Source organism: Arachis hypogaea, chromosome 6 (assembly GCF_003086295.3).
Source record: "Arachis hypogaea cultivar Tifrunner chromosome 6, arahy.Tifrunner.gnm2.J5K5, whole genome shotgun sequence".
NCBI classification, from domain to species: domain Eukaryota; kingdom Viridiplantae; phylum Streptophyta; class Magnoliopsida; order Fabales; family Fabaceae; genus Arachis; species Arachis hypogaea.
The window spans coordinates 28,366,869-28,383,594 of NC_092041.1; the positions used below are offsets into that span (position 1 = coordinate 28,366,869).

The 16,726-nt window shown below is 35.3% G+C and overlaps 1 protein-coding gene and 1 long non-coding RNA gene across 4 annotated transcripts; both read left to right on the forward strand.

Annotated features, from left to right (window-relative positions):
• Positions 1-217: 217 nt before the first annotated feature.
• LOC112696507 (zinc finger protein JACKDAW) lies at positions 218-2,696 on the forward strand. Of its 2 annotated transcripts, XM_025749305.3 has the most exons (4): positions 327-527; positions 723-951; positions 1,028-1,424; positions 1,505-2,696. In XM_025749305.3, the coding sequence occupies exons 2-4, from the start codon at positions 786-788 to the stop codon at positions 2,403-2,405; spliced, it is 1,464 nt and encodes a 487-aa protein (XP_025605090.1). In that variant the 5' UTR covers positions 327-527; positions 723-785; the 3' UTR covers positions 2,406-2,696. The 2 variants fall into 2 exon arrangements, with proteins under 2 accessions (XP_025605089.1, XP_025605090.1); XM_025749304.3 differs by having other exon boundaries at positions 218-951.
• A 5,161-nt stretch (positions 2,697-7,857) lies between these two features.
• On the forward strand, positions 7,858-13,871 carry LOC112696508 (uncharacterized). Of its 2 annotated transcripts, XR_011862258.1 has the most exons (3): positions 7,858-9,368; positions 9,459-9,592; positions 13,204-13,871. It is a non-coding gene; the product is annotated as an uncharacterized lncRNA (long non-coding RNA). The 2 variants fall into 2 exon arrangements; XR_011862257.1 differs by lacking the exon at positions 13,204-13,871 and having other exon boundaries at positions 9,459-9,861.
• The last annotated feature ends 2,855 nt before the right edge of the window (positions 13,872-16,726 follow it).

The following is a 16,726-nucleotide window of genomic DNA, read 5'->3' on the forward strand; positions in this document are numbered from 1 at the left end:
ATAAAAAACAGGAGAATAATAATAAGGAAATACTAGTAATACTATTCCCCATTCTACACATTAAAATTACTTGTTTACTAGACAGAAAAGGCAGTCCTCCTCGAACACACAAATCGGTAAACTCTTCAACAAATGTGCGTGTTGTGGTTTGTGATTGTCCTGAGAAAAATAGAAATTATTTATATATATATATATAGTCGTGTGTCTGCTAGTCCATGTCTGCGTATGCAAGTTGCATGTGAACTGTAAAAAGAAAGAGAGTGTGGTGGCCCATTAAAATCCACAGCTGAAGGAAGATATATGATGGCAGTAAAACATGATGTTCAGAAAGAGACTAGGCGCGCGTAACAGTTAACACAAAAGAGAGAGAGCTACGTTTAGTTATCTATATACCCGTTCTATAATCTTAGTGAAGTAAGTAAAATCAAACAAAAGAGAGAAAAAACCAGGCCAACACGCTTTGGAAGCTCTTGTGTGCATTAATACTATATACACACGACTAACCACTTAGTTTATTAATATTTCTGGTGAGTCGGTTCAAGTTTTTTTCTTCTTCGCTTGTTGTCTTTTGGCTGAAAAATCAAGCTGCTCCAAAAGAATTTATGTTGATTGTTCCTCCTTGGCTGTGCTCTAAAAACAAAACTCGTTTGTTTTCTTCTTAATGGTTTGGTTTGTACTATCTGAAAAACCCTCTTTTGAAAGTTTGCTGTTTGCTTCTGCAGACTAGTCTCATTAGCTACTGCTGCTTTCTTCAAATATAGCTAGTTATTATCAATTTATATCTAATGTTGCCCGGTGACCCCTTTTCGCTATCCACTTCTCTCGCTGCTGCTGGGTTCACCCAAGACCAAAACTTAAACTCCATCGCAAACCCTAACCCTAAACCTAAACCTAATAGTAATCCCCCTCCAGCCACCAACAAGAAGAAGAGAAACCTTCCAGGAACACCAGGTAATTAATCAGATTCATTTAAATAGCATATTGTTATAGATGAAATGAGCAAGTTGGTTGCATTATAAACACACAGATCCAGATGCAGAAGTCATTGCTCTTTCGCCGAAGACGCTCATGGCGACGAACAGATTCATCTGCGAGATATGCAACAAAGGATTCCAGAGGGATCAGAATCTTCAGCTGCACAGGAGGGGACACAACCTGCCATGGAAGCTGAGACAGAGGACGAACAAGGAGGTGAAGAAGAAGGTGTACATCTGCCCGGAGAAGAGCTGCGTCCACCACGAGCCGGCAAGGGCGCTGGGCGACCTGACAGGGATCAAGAAGCACTTCAGCAGAAAGCATGGCGAGAAAAAGTGGAAGTGCGAAAAATGTTCCAAGAAGTACGCTGTCCAATCTGATTGGAAAGCTCACTCCAAAACCTGCGGCACCAGAGAATATAAATGTGACTGTGGCACCCTCTTTTCCAGGTTCGTAACATGAAATACGCAAATACATACTAAGCTCAACAAAGTCTTTATTTATTAAATGTGAAACTATGAATATATAGGAAGGATAGCTTTATTACTCACAGAGCATTTTGCGATGCATTGGCTGAGGAGAGTGCGAGGCTGAACTCGGTTTCTACGTCGACGAATCTGAGTTTCAAGAGCGAAGAGGCAACAACGCAGCAGGGAGTTCTGAATAATAATGTTGGGGGCGGAGTTGGATTTCGATTTGATTTCAATAATGAAATGGGAATGGTTGGTGCAGAACAAGAACAAATTATGAGGCCAAACTTGTCACTGTGGTTGAACCAACAACATGGAAACAACCGTCATCAGATTAATCAATTTGATATGCCATCCTCATCAAGCTCTCATCATCAAGTTATGCACATGCCTATGCCTATGTTGCCTAATGATTTTGGAATGCTTGCTCCCAATTCATCAAAGGTATCGGAAGAAGGTGGGGGCTCAGATCATAATTCAGGTTTGGCATCTATGTATTCTGAGAATCAAAGCAAGCAATCATCAAAGGCACCTTCACCTTCAACTTATTCTCCGATGTCAGCCACTGCGCTTCTTCAGAAGGCAGCGCAAATTGGGTCCACCAACAACCCTTCAACTTTCAGTGCAAGTTTTGGGCTCATGACCTCTTCATCTTCCATTCAAACCACTACTGCTAGTAATTCAAACCAAAACCAACAGGGAAGAAGAATTGATCAGAGTATTAGGCAGCCAGATCAGTGTTTTAGCGCATTAATGCATTCGTCACAAAGTTTTGATGATCAGTTTTTGAGTAATCATCATCCTGGTTCATCAAGTGCTGCGGGGCATAACAATAATTTTACAAGAGACTTTCTTGGCATGAGTAGAGGACCATTCCTACCCCAAGAGCTAGCAAAGTTTGCTTCCGTAGGCTCATCAATGGGTTTGACCCAATTCACTACTAGCGCAACCCATCAATGAACATGTCATCAAGTCCTTAATTTCATCATGGATGGATTCATGGATTATTATTATTACCCCAGTTTTAGATGATCATGTGAATTATATACCGGATAGTGTAAAATGTGCATGACATCAAATTTTGAGGCCTATGCTCTTTTTTGTTTGGGAAACAATATAGCACTTTTGTGTTGTCATATGGTCGAAGAGGCTAGCATGGGGGACCCACTGCATGTTTGAGATATGATCTTCCATGTTCTTCTCCTTGAAATAATAATAATACTAGTTACGTTGTTGTTGTTGTTGTTGGCCTGTCTTTCTGTCTTAACCTTGTTATCGTTTTCGGCTTCTCTATATTCTTTGATTTAGGGAAGAGGATCAATAAGATATTACTTATAAAATAATGAAAATCTCAAGAGTGCTACTAAACATAGTTGACTGTGGGTCAAAGCTAGGTTTCTCGCGTCAACCATGGTGGTTAAAACGAATGTAAGACAAACTTATACAAGAAAAAAATGGAGCTACAATAAATCATAAAGATCAGTAATGTAAATTTTAATCATATAATTTTTAAATTTTGAATATATAATTTAAAATTTTTGGATATACAATTTTTTTTGTTGAATTTTATATTATTTTTAACAAGGCCATAAGAAGTAGTAATAGTAAACACAAGTACATGCATAAGTATTAATTATAAACTTAATTAAAACATATGTCCGATCCAGTCCACATGCATTATATTATGGAATGATGACTGATAATTCCTCCAGAACTGTTTGAAAATTGATTCATTTCTTACCAACATCAACTACTCCTTACTAATGTTTGTTAATGATAATATTAATAATTCAAGGAAAGTTTAATAATAAGATTAAGAGGTAAGGCTTTATACGTCTCTTGGTGGCTCTTTGGATAGATATATCAAGTGCCATGCACATAAGTTTTTTTAATATTATTTTTTAAAATTTTTTGTAATTAAGTAGCCAGAATCTAGATGCTAGGTTAGCATTATATTAGTCCCTAGTTAATAAAATATCACTAAATCGATTATATATATTATTTTAGATATTTTTAAAATAAAATATGTTAGATGATGGTCTAAATTTATTATTTTTAGTCATTCGTTAGTTATTAATGTTTAAAAATATAGAATAAAGTATGTTGTTGAATTATTAAATTTTATGGAGTACAGACACTTTGTTGAGTTATCGGATTCATGTGTCGGATATATTTTGGACACGACATTCACTGATATTTGTACAACACGTGTGTCTGCTGTGTCCAACCGTGTCTTAATAAAAGGTAAAAAATTCTTTTCTATACATATTTGGATACACCTAAATACCATCACGTGTCAGCGTATCCAGTTTTATTCTTAACATATATTCTTGAAATAAATTTAGATATAGTAGATATTATTATTTATTAAAAATTAAAAATAATTAAAAATTAATTTATATTTTAATATCAATAAAATATCAAAATATTATTACGATTTATCTAAAAAATACTTTATTATATGCGTGTCCCTATGTGTTATAAGATTTTAGAATTCGCGTGTCGACGTGTCCCGTGTCGTGTCGTGTCGTGTCCCGTATCCGTGTCAATGTCCGTGCATTATAGATTAAATTAAAAGAATTAAAGTAATGACAAAATAATAACCAAAAATAATAATTCGGATGATTTCTTAGTATTTCTCTTTTAAAATATTATTTCACACGATGTAGATATCAAATATTTATGATAATTAACAATATTATTAAGGAAATATACGAAATCAGTACCACTTGATCATCAAGCAAGCAACTATATAAATATTAAAGAATTTCTTCTTAATGTGGATTGTAGGTCTTAGCCCTTAATTAGGGCACAGGTGGTTAGGGATCACTACTAAAATTTAAATACGCAAAAAGGGAATAACTAGTTAGAGATTTTGCTTTGGTGACATATAGAGTTATAGATCCAAGCTAGAAGGCAGTAGTTGAACCTTGAATACATGCACAAAACGAGAGACCCTACCCGGAAAGGTACTATAGACCCTTTTTTTATTGACTAACAAGATTTCAACCTTTTTATTGGTACTTGTCACCACCAGCTTATTGAGACTTGAGTAGGGTACGGTGTAGCAATTTCTTTGGAGTTTGAAACCCTTCTCAGAAATATTTGCATATTTTTATGTTGCCATTGGTAAGTATATGTCAAGTTTATATATAGTTAGAACTAAATGATGCCAGTCTCGATTTAATTAAAGTTATAGGTAATGTTTAAAAGGAGGTTGTTTTAATGGTTTTTTTTTTCTTGTCCAATAATGGAATTTCGACCAACTTAAGTTTTAGGTTATTTTGTTCAAGACCTACTTTTCAGGAGTACAAAACTCTTTTTATAAATAATAGTCAAAGAAGTTGAAGGTTTTATAGGCTTTGAGGAAAAAAAAATTAAATCAAGACATTCTTTTTAAATTAAAATGCATAACTTGGTAAGTAGAAAATTTTTTTATTTAGTTTCTTGTGACAACAGAAGCACTACAAGAATTTAATAAATTGGTGATAAATTTTTGTGAAAATATTTTTTGTCACTAATCCGTCACTAACTTGTGAGGAATTAGTGACACACTAACGACATAATTAATGAGTGGTTATAAAATATCCGAACTTGAGAAAAGTGACTGATTAGCGAGAGATTTATGAGTAACTTTGTTTTTTGTAAATTGACTTTTGTAGCTAAAAAAAGAGAGAGAAATTTTTTTGCTAATTTGTCACAAATTAATTAGCGAGTGACAATGTTCTAGCAAATCAGTCTTTTAGGGGTTCAATCAAATAAAAGTAAAATAGCGAGTGATATTATTGTCACTATTCCGTCACAAGTGTTTGATATACAATTAGCGAGAAACAATTCACACACTAGTTTGTCGCTAAATAAACTTTGTGCAAAAAAGGCTAATTAGTGAGGAACAATGTTACTAGCTAATCCGTCACAAAGACTTGAAATGCATTTTGTGATGGACAATTTTCTAACTAATTTGTCACCAAAGTTTTCATTTTTAGTTAGCAACTAGTTTTTCGCTAATTTGTTGCATAATATTTTAAAATTCAAAATTAGGATAGCGACAGAAAATAGTCATTGCTAACTCGTCGCAACGGATAAATCATTCAACTACGGAAGTGTTCCTTGCTAATTAGTCGCTAAAGTGGAAATACGGATATTGAGCGCGTAGGACCTAAGTAGCGAGAAATTTGCGACCGTTTAACAACTGACATACTTCGTTCATTGATTTCAAGTCGTTGATTAGCGGGCGAAATACATTTGTTGCTAAGTTATCGCAAGTTTAATTTAGCGAGCGACTTGGTAACTGCAATCTTGTCACAAAGTAAAAGCTATATCCTACCTATTTTGTAGCAAATTACTCGCTAATGTTGTTGGAAATTCATCGTAGGGTTATAACAAATACAAATCTAATCGTGAACATTTTAGAAGTAACTGGTCGCAATTGAGTCACTAATCAAAAGCTTATTTAGTGAGTAATTAGTGACCGCTTAATAACTGATATACTTTTCTCGCATATTTCTTGTTGCTACTAATTTGTGAGGAAAAATATTAGTCTTTATTCCTTTCTTACATGTTACTACTAATCGCTAACCTCTATATAAACCCATGAAAAATTTATGAATAGTTTGAAGCAAATTTGCCAAACAAGCTAATGTAATTTGTCACAATTTTGTCACTAATCTAAAGCTATTTTAAATGAGAGAATAATTAAAGTTCCAAAATCGTGACTAATTAGCTAGCTAATTTTTAATAATTAATAACTTACAATATTCTAGCAAGATGTCGATTCTAAAAAATCTTACAAACAACTCAAATAAAAAGCTTTTTTCTTAAAAAATATTTTTGTCGCAATTAGATCACAAATTTGTTGTTATTTTTAATGGAAAATTTGCTGTTAATTTGAATTGAAGTTTAAATTTAATATAATGTAAAGACAAATTTAAAAATTCAATATTTTTAAGAAATGAGAGCATAATGATAATTTTCAATCACAAAATACACTAAAAAAATATATAATAAAAAAGATAATTAAAATGTTATATATGAGGATTTATTTGCATATGATCGTACAAGTTTTATTATTAATTAGAATCATTTAGGAATTCATTCAATAAAGATTAAATTGAGCTAGCTCTTGAATTAATTAGGATCATTAAAATAGGCTAAATTCGTCGGACTAGCTCATTTACCTGACTTAAATAGATGGTTATTTGACTCTAAAATCAAATTCATAAGAAAAGTAGAGAGCCTAAACGACTTAACTCGATTAACTAAAAAAGATAGCAAATTAAGCTGGTCGATTCTTGAGCTAAACGGGTGCCTCTTTTTCTTTATTTTTTTCCTTTTCTTTTTTTGAAAAATAAGCTAATATATTCATTTTGTGACCTGACCTCGACTAACCCTAAAAAAAAGTAACACGATTAACTTAAAAAGTTTTTTTAGCTAATATTTTTTTTTAAAGTGCTCAGCCAAAAATATTGGAATTTTTTTCTAATATCTAATAAAAAAAATTTATCGGATTGGACTCTAACCATAAATTGTTCGGGATAACTAGAAAATTGAAGTCCATAAATAAAGAATTTTCAATAACTAAACTACATTGATATAAGAAGTAATCAATACCTACAAGAATATATATATATATATATATATATATATATATATATATATATATATATATATATAGTATTGACAAATATATTAGAATATAAATAAGATATATATGACCTATTAAATATTTTATATGGATGATTAAGATTAAACTAAAAAGTCAAAAAATATTTTAAAGTCTTCGTCTATTTAACATATATACAAACTTATTTTTTATTGGCAAAATAACATATCTCATATATATTCTTACTATTTTTAGTTTTTATGATATTCCTTACTAACCTGACAAATGATTAGAGTTCTATTTAACAGTTTATTATTAATCCATAAATTGTTATAAATACGAAATGAAATTTGAATATTGAATACTTGCCTACTATTTGTTTATACGATATATATCATTATATAAATTATACTTTAAATAAATTTTATTATATACAAAATATCTAATAGCTTATATTTATATTAAACTTATTTCTGAGATTTGGTGGTGGAAATATAAATTATAAAATATAAAAATATTTTTAAATTAAAAAAATAATATAAATTATTTTAATATAAAATCATTGATATTTATATAAATCTTTTTATATTTATTTAAAAAGTTTTATTTATTTTATAAAAGATTTTTTAAAACGTAAATTCTTTTTAAAAAATTAAAATAAAAATTTAAAAACAAAAAAATAATATTTCAAAAAATAAAATAAGTTATATTAATTCAAAAAACATTTAATTTCAAAAATTGAAAACGCATATAGGTGCCCTTCTCACTATTTCAAATTAAAAAATAAAAATCTCATTATCTCTAGTAATTTCCTCATCTATTGTGGCTAACCATGCCTAGCCCGCACTATTGCACTACTGCACTATCCTTTGCCCCACTAAAACTTAACCTTAACATACACATCACACTCCAGCGCCGCACCCTCCAGCTTTCACTCTCCAGGTTTCTCACACTTCTCACGCTCCCACTAGAGGCTCAACACTCTTTGTCGATGGCAGATTCCATTACAGTCGCACCCTCATCCAGCCCACAATGCGCTCGTGCATTTTATTTTGCGTTGCTGCTTTTCTAGCACTGTCATGGTTTCCATCTAGCGTCTTCATTGTCTCTTCGGTTTTAGCCCCATCGTCTCCGTCATCTCACCATCCAGCATCTCTCTACCGCTCTTTGATTTCTTTTGCCATAAGCTTTGTGCAGTGGCTGCTGCTGCTACCGGTTGCATCACTGGCGGTCCTGCTTGATGTTCTTGTCACTGTTGGTATTGTATTTGGAGTCTTCTGAAATCTCTGCATCTCTCATGGTTCTGTTATTATTGTTGATTCTAAACAGATTTAAATTTTAATTTTGTTATAAATATTTATTTTTGGTTCTGAGTTTTGGTTTAGGGTTTTGATTATGTTCTTATTGTTTTTGTTATTCATTCTATTTTTTTGGTTCTGATATTTTTTTCTAATTATCTGGTTATAATTTTTAGTTCTAATTATTTGTGCTAAAAACATAAATTTATTTATGAAGGTTACGTTTAACTATGAGTTTTTACTTACTGCTTCTGGCGCATCTAATCATATATGCTTGTATCACAAATTGAAACCTTATGGAAAATTAACTTTTACTTTTAAAATATTTCTTATTTTCTTTGTCAAAATTCTAAATGATTTTAGATCTAATTAAATGGTCAATTAGTTATTGTTACTTTGTTATTTATTTAGTGCAAGTTATCTTTTTTCTATTGCGTATTTTAAGAGATGGCCACTGGAGTGAACAAGATGCGGCAATTTTAGTACCAGGAGACATAATCAACATTAAATTAGGAGATATCATTCCGGCCGATGCTTGTCTTCTCGAGGACAATCTTCTAAGTGTTGATTAGTTTGCTTTAACAGAAGAATCTCTTCTAGTGACCAAGAACCCCACTGATGAAGTATTTTCTAGATCAACAGTTAAGAAGGATGAGATAGAAGCAGTTGTGATGGCCACTGGTCTACACACCTCCTTTGGTATAGCGGCTTACTTGGTGGACAGCACTAACCAAGTTGGACACTTCTAGAAAGTGCTTACAGCAATTGGTAACTTCTTCATTTGCTCAAATGCACGAAATGTTTGATGACTATTGAGGAAATGGCTAGGATGGATGTCCTACGCAGTGACAAAACTGTAACCTTGACATTGAATAAGCTCAGTGTTGATAGAAACTTGATTGAGGTATTTGCTAAGGTGTTGAGAAGGAGTATGTTATCCTTCTTGCTGCAAGGGCCTCTAGGACCGAAAATCAAGATGCTATAGATGCTGCAATTGTTAGGATGCTTGCTGATCCAAAGGAGGTAAATATAGCAAAACCACTCTTTAGGACAAGAAGAACACATATAAAATGTTTTAATTTAACTCATAATTTTAATGTTTTGATTGACCAGGCTTAAGCTGGAATTAAGAGGACTGCTCTAACATACATTGATTTTGATGGAAATTGGCACCATGTGAGCAAAGAGGCTCCGGAGCAAGTAAAAACCTATTTTATTGGCACCTTCTTATGATGGTTATACCTCAGGTGAGTGAGGGTCAATCTCACGAAGATTGATGGATTAAGCAACAATGATTGAATGATTTACCTAGTTAGACAAACAAAAAATGGTGTTTTGAGAGTTCGAAAGCATTAACAGTAAATTCAGAATATCAGAAAGCAAGCAGTAAATGGGTTGCGAAATATATGGAGAGAACAGTTAAGGCTTCAGAGATATTTATTTTCTAGATTAACTTTTCTTACCAACTATTTTAATCATGCAACATTCAATTCATGGCAAACTATATTTGACTAAACCCTAATTTCTTAGACCTTTTTAGTCTCCTCTAATCTTCATCAACCGCCAATTCCTTGGTCACTTGATTCCAATCAGAAGGTTAAGTTCAATTTTAGTTTATATGCCACAGAAATCCTAATTACCCAAATATAAGAGGATTATATGTCACGTATCCCGTTAAGTCCAAATAATTAGAAATTTAGGAGAAATGATTTTCAAGCTGTTGTTCAAGCAAAGAGCTTTTTCAAGTTTTACAAGAACTCAATTAGAACAAGGGTCATACTTTCGTTCCACCCATATTCATAAGATAAAGAACAAAAATAATTCTTGAAATTGAAATCAATACATGAATTAAAATAAAACAGTAATAATATTAATCCATAGAATAAACAGAGCTCATAACCTTAACAGTGGAGGTTTAGTTGCTCATGGTTCAGAGAGATAACCAGGATTCTGAAAAATTGTAAATTGCGGAATGAGGTGTATAAGACAAGAGATAATAACCTCTGTCTATTGTATGAATTGATACTATTATTTTTCTATTTTAATTCATGTACTGATTTCGATTTCAAGAATTGTTTTTGTCCTTTATCTTATGAATCTGGGTGGAACGGAAGTATGACCCTGGTTCTAATTGAGTTCTTGTATAACTTGGAAAAGCTCTTTACTTGAACAATAGCTTGAAAATAATTTTTCCTAAATTTCTAATTATTTGGACTTAACAGGATACGTGACATACATAGGATCGGTTATGGTTGGAAAGGGATGTGTGGGGAATGAAATAAGGGAAAGCGAATCAGGAGGGTGTTTGGTGAGGGAGGAATCACAAGAGGCTATTGGGTAATGGAAAGAATAATTGGGGAAGGGAATAAGGAAGGGTTGTATATGGGAATTGGGGGGGGGGGGTCACGGGTGAGTCTTGGGTCTAGGAAGGTTTCACGGAGTGGGGTTGGGAGGGGAGCTTGTCACGGGTTGGCCTGAATGAGGAAGAGGACAAGGTCATGGGTATCTGGTAAATGGGCGAGGGCTTTGAAAAAAAGAGTATATGGTAATTGATTTGGGAAGGTTTTGATGGGTGGGGACCAGATGAAAGGATTTGGGGTAAGATTGGTTGGATTATGTGGGATTTGGTTTGGAATTGGCCAAAATTGTGTGTCTGGCGCCAAACTCAGGAAAGTGGAAGTTTGGCACCATAACCCCCGAAAGGTAATGCTCCTCCTGGCGCCGAACTTGGTGCAGCCCAAGTTTGGCGCCACCCCTATTCTTTTTTTTTTAAGAAATCTGAAGTCAAATTCCAGGGGAGCCAAGTTTGGTGCCCCTTGGCAGAAAGTATGCTCCATAAAAGGCTTGTTAGTGGCGCCAAACTTGGAGTTGGTGCCACCCCTCCAGACTGCCACCTCCAAATTGTGCATGTCATGTGGCGCCAAACTTGGATATCCCAAGTTTGGCGCCACCCTTCCAGAGTGCAATTGCCAAGTTGCGCGTTATGTCCGGCGCCAAACTTGGAAAGTCCAAGTTTGGCACCACCTAGTCTATAGTAGACATTCCCAGGGTGATTAAAAATTCTTCTAAATGTACTGGTTCATGTTCTTAATATTCTGCATGATCAAAACACATGTAAAACAAAGGAAAAATAGTAGGGATGCAAACAAAACTAAACAAATAAACACAATCAAATTAAAATTCAAACTTAAGGATACGAAAACATCGGGTTGCCTCCCGACAAGCGCTTTTTCAACATCACTAGCTTGACGGTTAGTTCTACTAGTATAGCAGATGAGCGGACCTATAGCGATCAATCTCACCTCCAAGATAGTGCTTCAACTTCTAGCCATTAACTGTAAACTTTCTGTCAGAATTCTCTTCTTGAATCTCCACATGACTATACGGTGATGCTCTGGTAACCAAAAACGGTCTTGACCATTGGGATTTCAGCTTTCTGAGAAAGAGTTTGAGCCTTGAATTGAACAGAAGCACCCTCTGACCTGGCTCAAAGACTCTGATGCCAATCTTTTTGTCATGCCATATCTTAGTTCTCTCCTTATAGAGCTTGGCATTCTCATAGGCTAAATATCTGAATTCATCAAGCTCATTCAACTGAAGCATTCTCTTTATTCTTGTAGTTTGAGCATCAAAGTTCACAAACTTGATTGCCCAGTAAGCTTTATGCTCCAGCACCACTGGCAAGTGACAGTCTTTACTATAGACCAACTGATAAGGGGACATGCCAATAGGAGTCTTGTAAGCTGTCTGATATGCCCAGAGAGTATCATCAAGCTTCCTAGACCAGTCCTTCCTTGAGATACTGACGGTCTTCTCCAGAATCCTCTTGAGTTCTCTGTTAGAGACCTCAACCTGTCCACTTGTCTGAGGTGATAGGGGGTTGCCACTTTATGGCAGACTCCATACCTCTGTAGAAGTGAGTCCATCTCTCTATTAGAGAAGTGACTTCCACCATCACTAATGAGTATCCTTGGGACACCAAACCGACTGAAAATATATCTCTGAAGAAAGCTCATCACCGCTTTGGCATCATTGGTGGGCAGAGCCACAGCTTCCACCTATTTGGACACATAATCAATTGCCACCAAGATATAGTTGCTGGAATATGAGGGAGGAAAAGGTCCCATGAAGTCAATACCCCACACATCAAACAACTCAATCTTAAGAATCCCTTGTTGTGGCATCTCATGGTTGGCAGGGAGAGTCTTAGCTCTTTCACATCTGTCACAGTTCTTCACAAATGCTCTTGAATCCCAGAAGAGAGTCGGCCAGTAAAAACTGCTCTGAAGGACCTTTGTAGCTGTCCTTTCACCACCAAAGTGGCCTCCATAATCAGAGCGATGACAGTGCCAAAGAATCTGCTGTGTTTTCTCATCTAGAACACGTCTCCGGATTATACCATCTGAGCAACTTCTAAAAAGGTATGGTTCCTCCCAAAAATAGTACTTTGCATCAGTTAGTAGCTTTTTCACTTGTTGTTTACTGTACTCATTTGGGATGAAATTCATGGCTTTGTAATTTGCAGTGTCTGCAAACCATGGAGCCTGCTGAATGAGGAACAGTTGCTCATCTAAAATTGTCTCAGTCACAGCTGTGGGTGGTTGCACTCCCTCTTCAGGTTTAATCCTGGAAAGGTGGTCAGCTACTTAATTTTCTGACCCTTTCCTGTCTTTAATCTCAATATCAAACTCCTAAAGGAGTAGCACTGATGAGCGGATAATTTATACGCTTTTTGGCATTATTTTTAGGTAGTTTTTAATAAGTTCAAGCTACTTTTAGGGATGTTTTCATTAGTTTTTATGTTAAATTCACATTTCTGGACTTTACTATGAGTTTGTGTGTTTTTCTGTGATTTCAGGTAAATTCTGGCTGAAATTGAGGGACTTGAGCAAAACTTTGAAAAAGGCTGACAAAAGGACTGCTGATGCTGTTGGAATCTGACCTCCCTGCACTCGAAATGGATTTTCTGGAGCTACAGAACTCCAATTGGTGCGCTCTCAACGGCGTTGGAAAGTAGACATCCAGAGCTTTCCAGAAATATATAATAGTCCATACTTTGTTCGGAAATTGACGACGTAACTTGGCGTTGAACGCCAAGTACATGCTGCTGTCTGGAGTTAAACGCCAGAAAAACGTCATGATCCGGAGTTGAACGCCCAAAACACGTCATAACTTGGAGTTCAACTCCAAGAAAAGCCTCAGCTCGTGGATAGATCAAGCTCAGCCCAAGCATACACCAAGTGGGCCCCGGAAGTGGATTTATGCATCAATTACTTACTCATGTAAACCCTAGTAGCTAGTCTAGTATAAATAGGATAAGTTACTATTGTATTAGACATCTTTTGACAGTTTAATCTCTTGACTGTTTAGCCTTTGATTATTCGGTCTCTTGATCACTCAAGGGGGCTGGCCATTCGGCCATGCCTGAACCTTTTACTTATGTATTTTCAACAGTGGAGTTTCTACACACCATAGATTAAGGGTGTGGAGCTCTGCTGTACCTCAAGTTTCAATACAATTATTATTACTTTCTATTCAATTCTCTTCTATTCTTATTCCAAGATATACGTTATACTTAACTTTGATGAATGTGATGATTCGTGACACTCATCATCATTCTCACCTATGAACGCGCGTGATTGACAACCACTTCCGTTCTACTCCAGGCCGGGCGCATATCTCTTAGATTCCCCAACAGAATCTTCGTGGTATAAGCTAGATAGATGGCGGCATTCATGAGGATCCGGAAAGTCTAAACCTTGTCTATGGTATTCCGAGTAGGATTCTGGGATTGAATGACTGTGACGAGCTTCAAACTCCTGAAGGCTGGGCATGATGACAAACGCAAAAGAATCAAGGGATTCTATTCCAACCTGATTGAGAACCGACAGATGATTAGCCGTGCTGTGACAGAGCATAGGAACGTTTTCACTGAGAGGATGGGATGTAGCCATTGACAACGGTGATGCCCTACATACAGCTTGCCATGGAAAGGAGTAGGAAGGATTGGATGAATGTAATAAGAAAATAGAGATACGAGAGGAGCACAGCATCTTCACACACTTATCTGAAATTCCCACTATTGATTTACATAAGTATTTCTATCCCTTTTATTTTCTATTTATTTATTAATTTTCGAAACCCAAAACTATTTAATCTGCCTAACTGAGATTTACAAGGTGACCATAGCTTGCTTCATACCAACAATCTCTGTGGGATCGACCCTTACTCACGTAAGGTTTATTACTTGGACGACCCAGTACACTTGCTGGTTAGTTGAACGTAGTTGTGATCACATATGCCAAAGAGCCATTAAATAAATCTCATGCAAATACAAAGAGGGCAATCACAATTTCGTCCACCAAGCACCCATATGATTAATCTTGTTTTAGAATCCTGTTTGGTTAGAAGGTACTTCAAAGTAGTATGATCAGTATAAACCATAACCTTAGAACCAATCAAATAGGACCTAAACTTATCAATAGCATACACAATAGCTAATAATTCTTTTTCTGTAGTTGTGTAATTCTTCTGAGTATCATTTAACACACAATTAGCATACTAAATAACATGTATAAGCTTGCCATGCCTCTGTCTTAAAATAGCTCCTATAGCAAAATCACTAGCATCACACATTAATTCAAATGGAAAATCCAGTCAGGGGGAGCTATGATGGGAGCAAAGGTTAGGTTTGCTTTTAGAGTTTCAAAAGCATACAGACATTCAGTGTCAAATACAAAAGGAACATCAGCAACTAAGAGGTTGCTCAATGGTTTAGCAATTTTAGAAAAATCCTTTATAAATCTTCTGTAAAATCATGCATGACCCAAGAAACTTTTGACTACCTTAACATTAGTTAGTGGTGGTAATTTTTCAATTACCTCCACCTTGGCTCTATCAACCACAATGCTTTGCTTGAAATCTGATGTCCAAGAACAATACCTTCTGTAACTATAAAATAACATTTTTCCCAATTTAAAACAAGGTTTGATTATTGACACCGTTTCAAGACCAGAGATAAATGCTTAAGGCAGGATTCAAAAGAATTACCAAAAATAGAAAAATCATCCATAAATATCTCAATAAACTTTTCAACCATATCAGAAAAAATTGAAAGAATACACCTCTTAAAAGTTGCTGGGGCATTACAGAGTCCAAATGGCATTCTCATGTAAGCAAATACTCTAAAAGGACATGTGAATGCTGTCTTCTCTTGATCTTGAGGGTCCACTGTAATTTGGTTATATCCAGAATATCCATCTAGAAAATAATAAAAAGCATGACCAGCTAACCTCTCAAGCATCTGATCAATGAAAGGCAAGGGAAAGTGATCCTTCCTTATAGCAGTGTTGAGCCACCTGTAGTCTATGAACATTCTCCATCCTGTGACTGTTCTTGTAGGAATTAGCTCATTCTTTTCATTCTTGATCACTGTCATCCCTCCTTTCTTGGGAACTACCTACACAACACTCACCCAAGGGCTGTCAGAAATAGGGTATATAATGCCGGCTTCCCATAGTTTCATTACCTCTTTTTGGACCACCTCTTTTATAGTTGGATTGAGTCTCCTTTGTGGTTTCACAACCGGTTTAGCATCATATTCAAGAAGGATCTTGTGCATAAACGTGGTTGGACTAATCCCCTTTAAATCACCAATGGTCCACCCAAGAGCTATTTTATGGCTCTTGAGCACTATAATAAGCGCCTCTTTTTCACCAGGCTTTAAGGAAGAGCTAATAATCACTGTATATGAGTCATTTTCACCTAAGAATATATATTTCAGAGAAGGAGGCAAAGGCTTAAGCTCAAGCTTAGGGACTTCTTCCTCCACCTTAGGTGTGTTTACCAAGTTCTTCTGGGGTGGTGAATCATCAATCTCAAGTAATTCATACTCAGAGAGAGTATCTAGAATATGATCAAGTACCTCGGCTTCTAGTACCTCTTGAATAAGTGGTTCAACAACATCAACTCTCATACACCCTTCAGAATCATTAGGGTGTTTGAGGGCTTTAAATACATTAAGGACCACCTGTTCTTCATTGACCGTCAGGGTTAATTCACCCTTTTGCACATCAATCAGAGCTCTACCTGTAGCTAAAAAGGGTCTTCTAAGAATAATAGAGGACTTGTTATCCTCTTCCATATCCAATATAACAAAATCAGCAGGAAAAATAAATGGCGCTACTTTCACAAGTAAATCCTCAACAACCCCTATAGGAAATTTAATAGAAAGATCAGCAAGTTGAAGAGAAATACGAGTGGGTTTTACCTCCTCAATTTAGAGCTTTTTCGTAACTGAAAGTGGCATGAGATTGATACTAGGTTCAAGATCACACAAGGCTCTCTGAATAGTGACATCTCCAATGGTGCAAGGAATTACA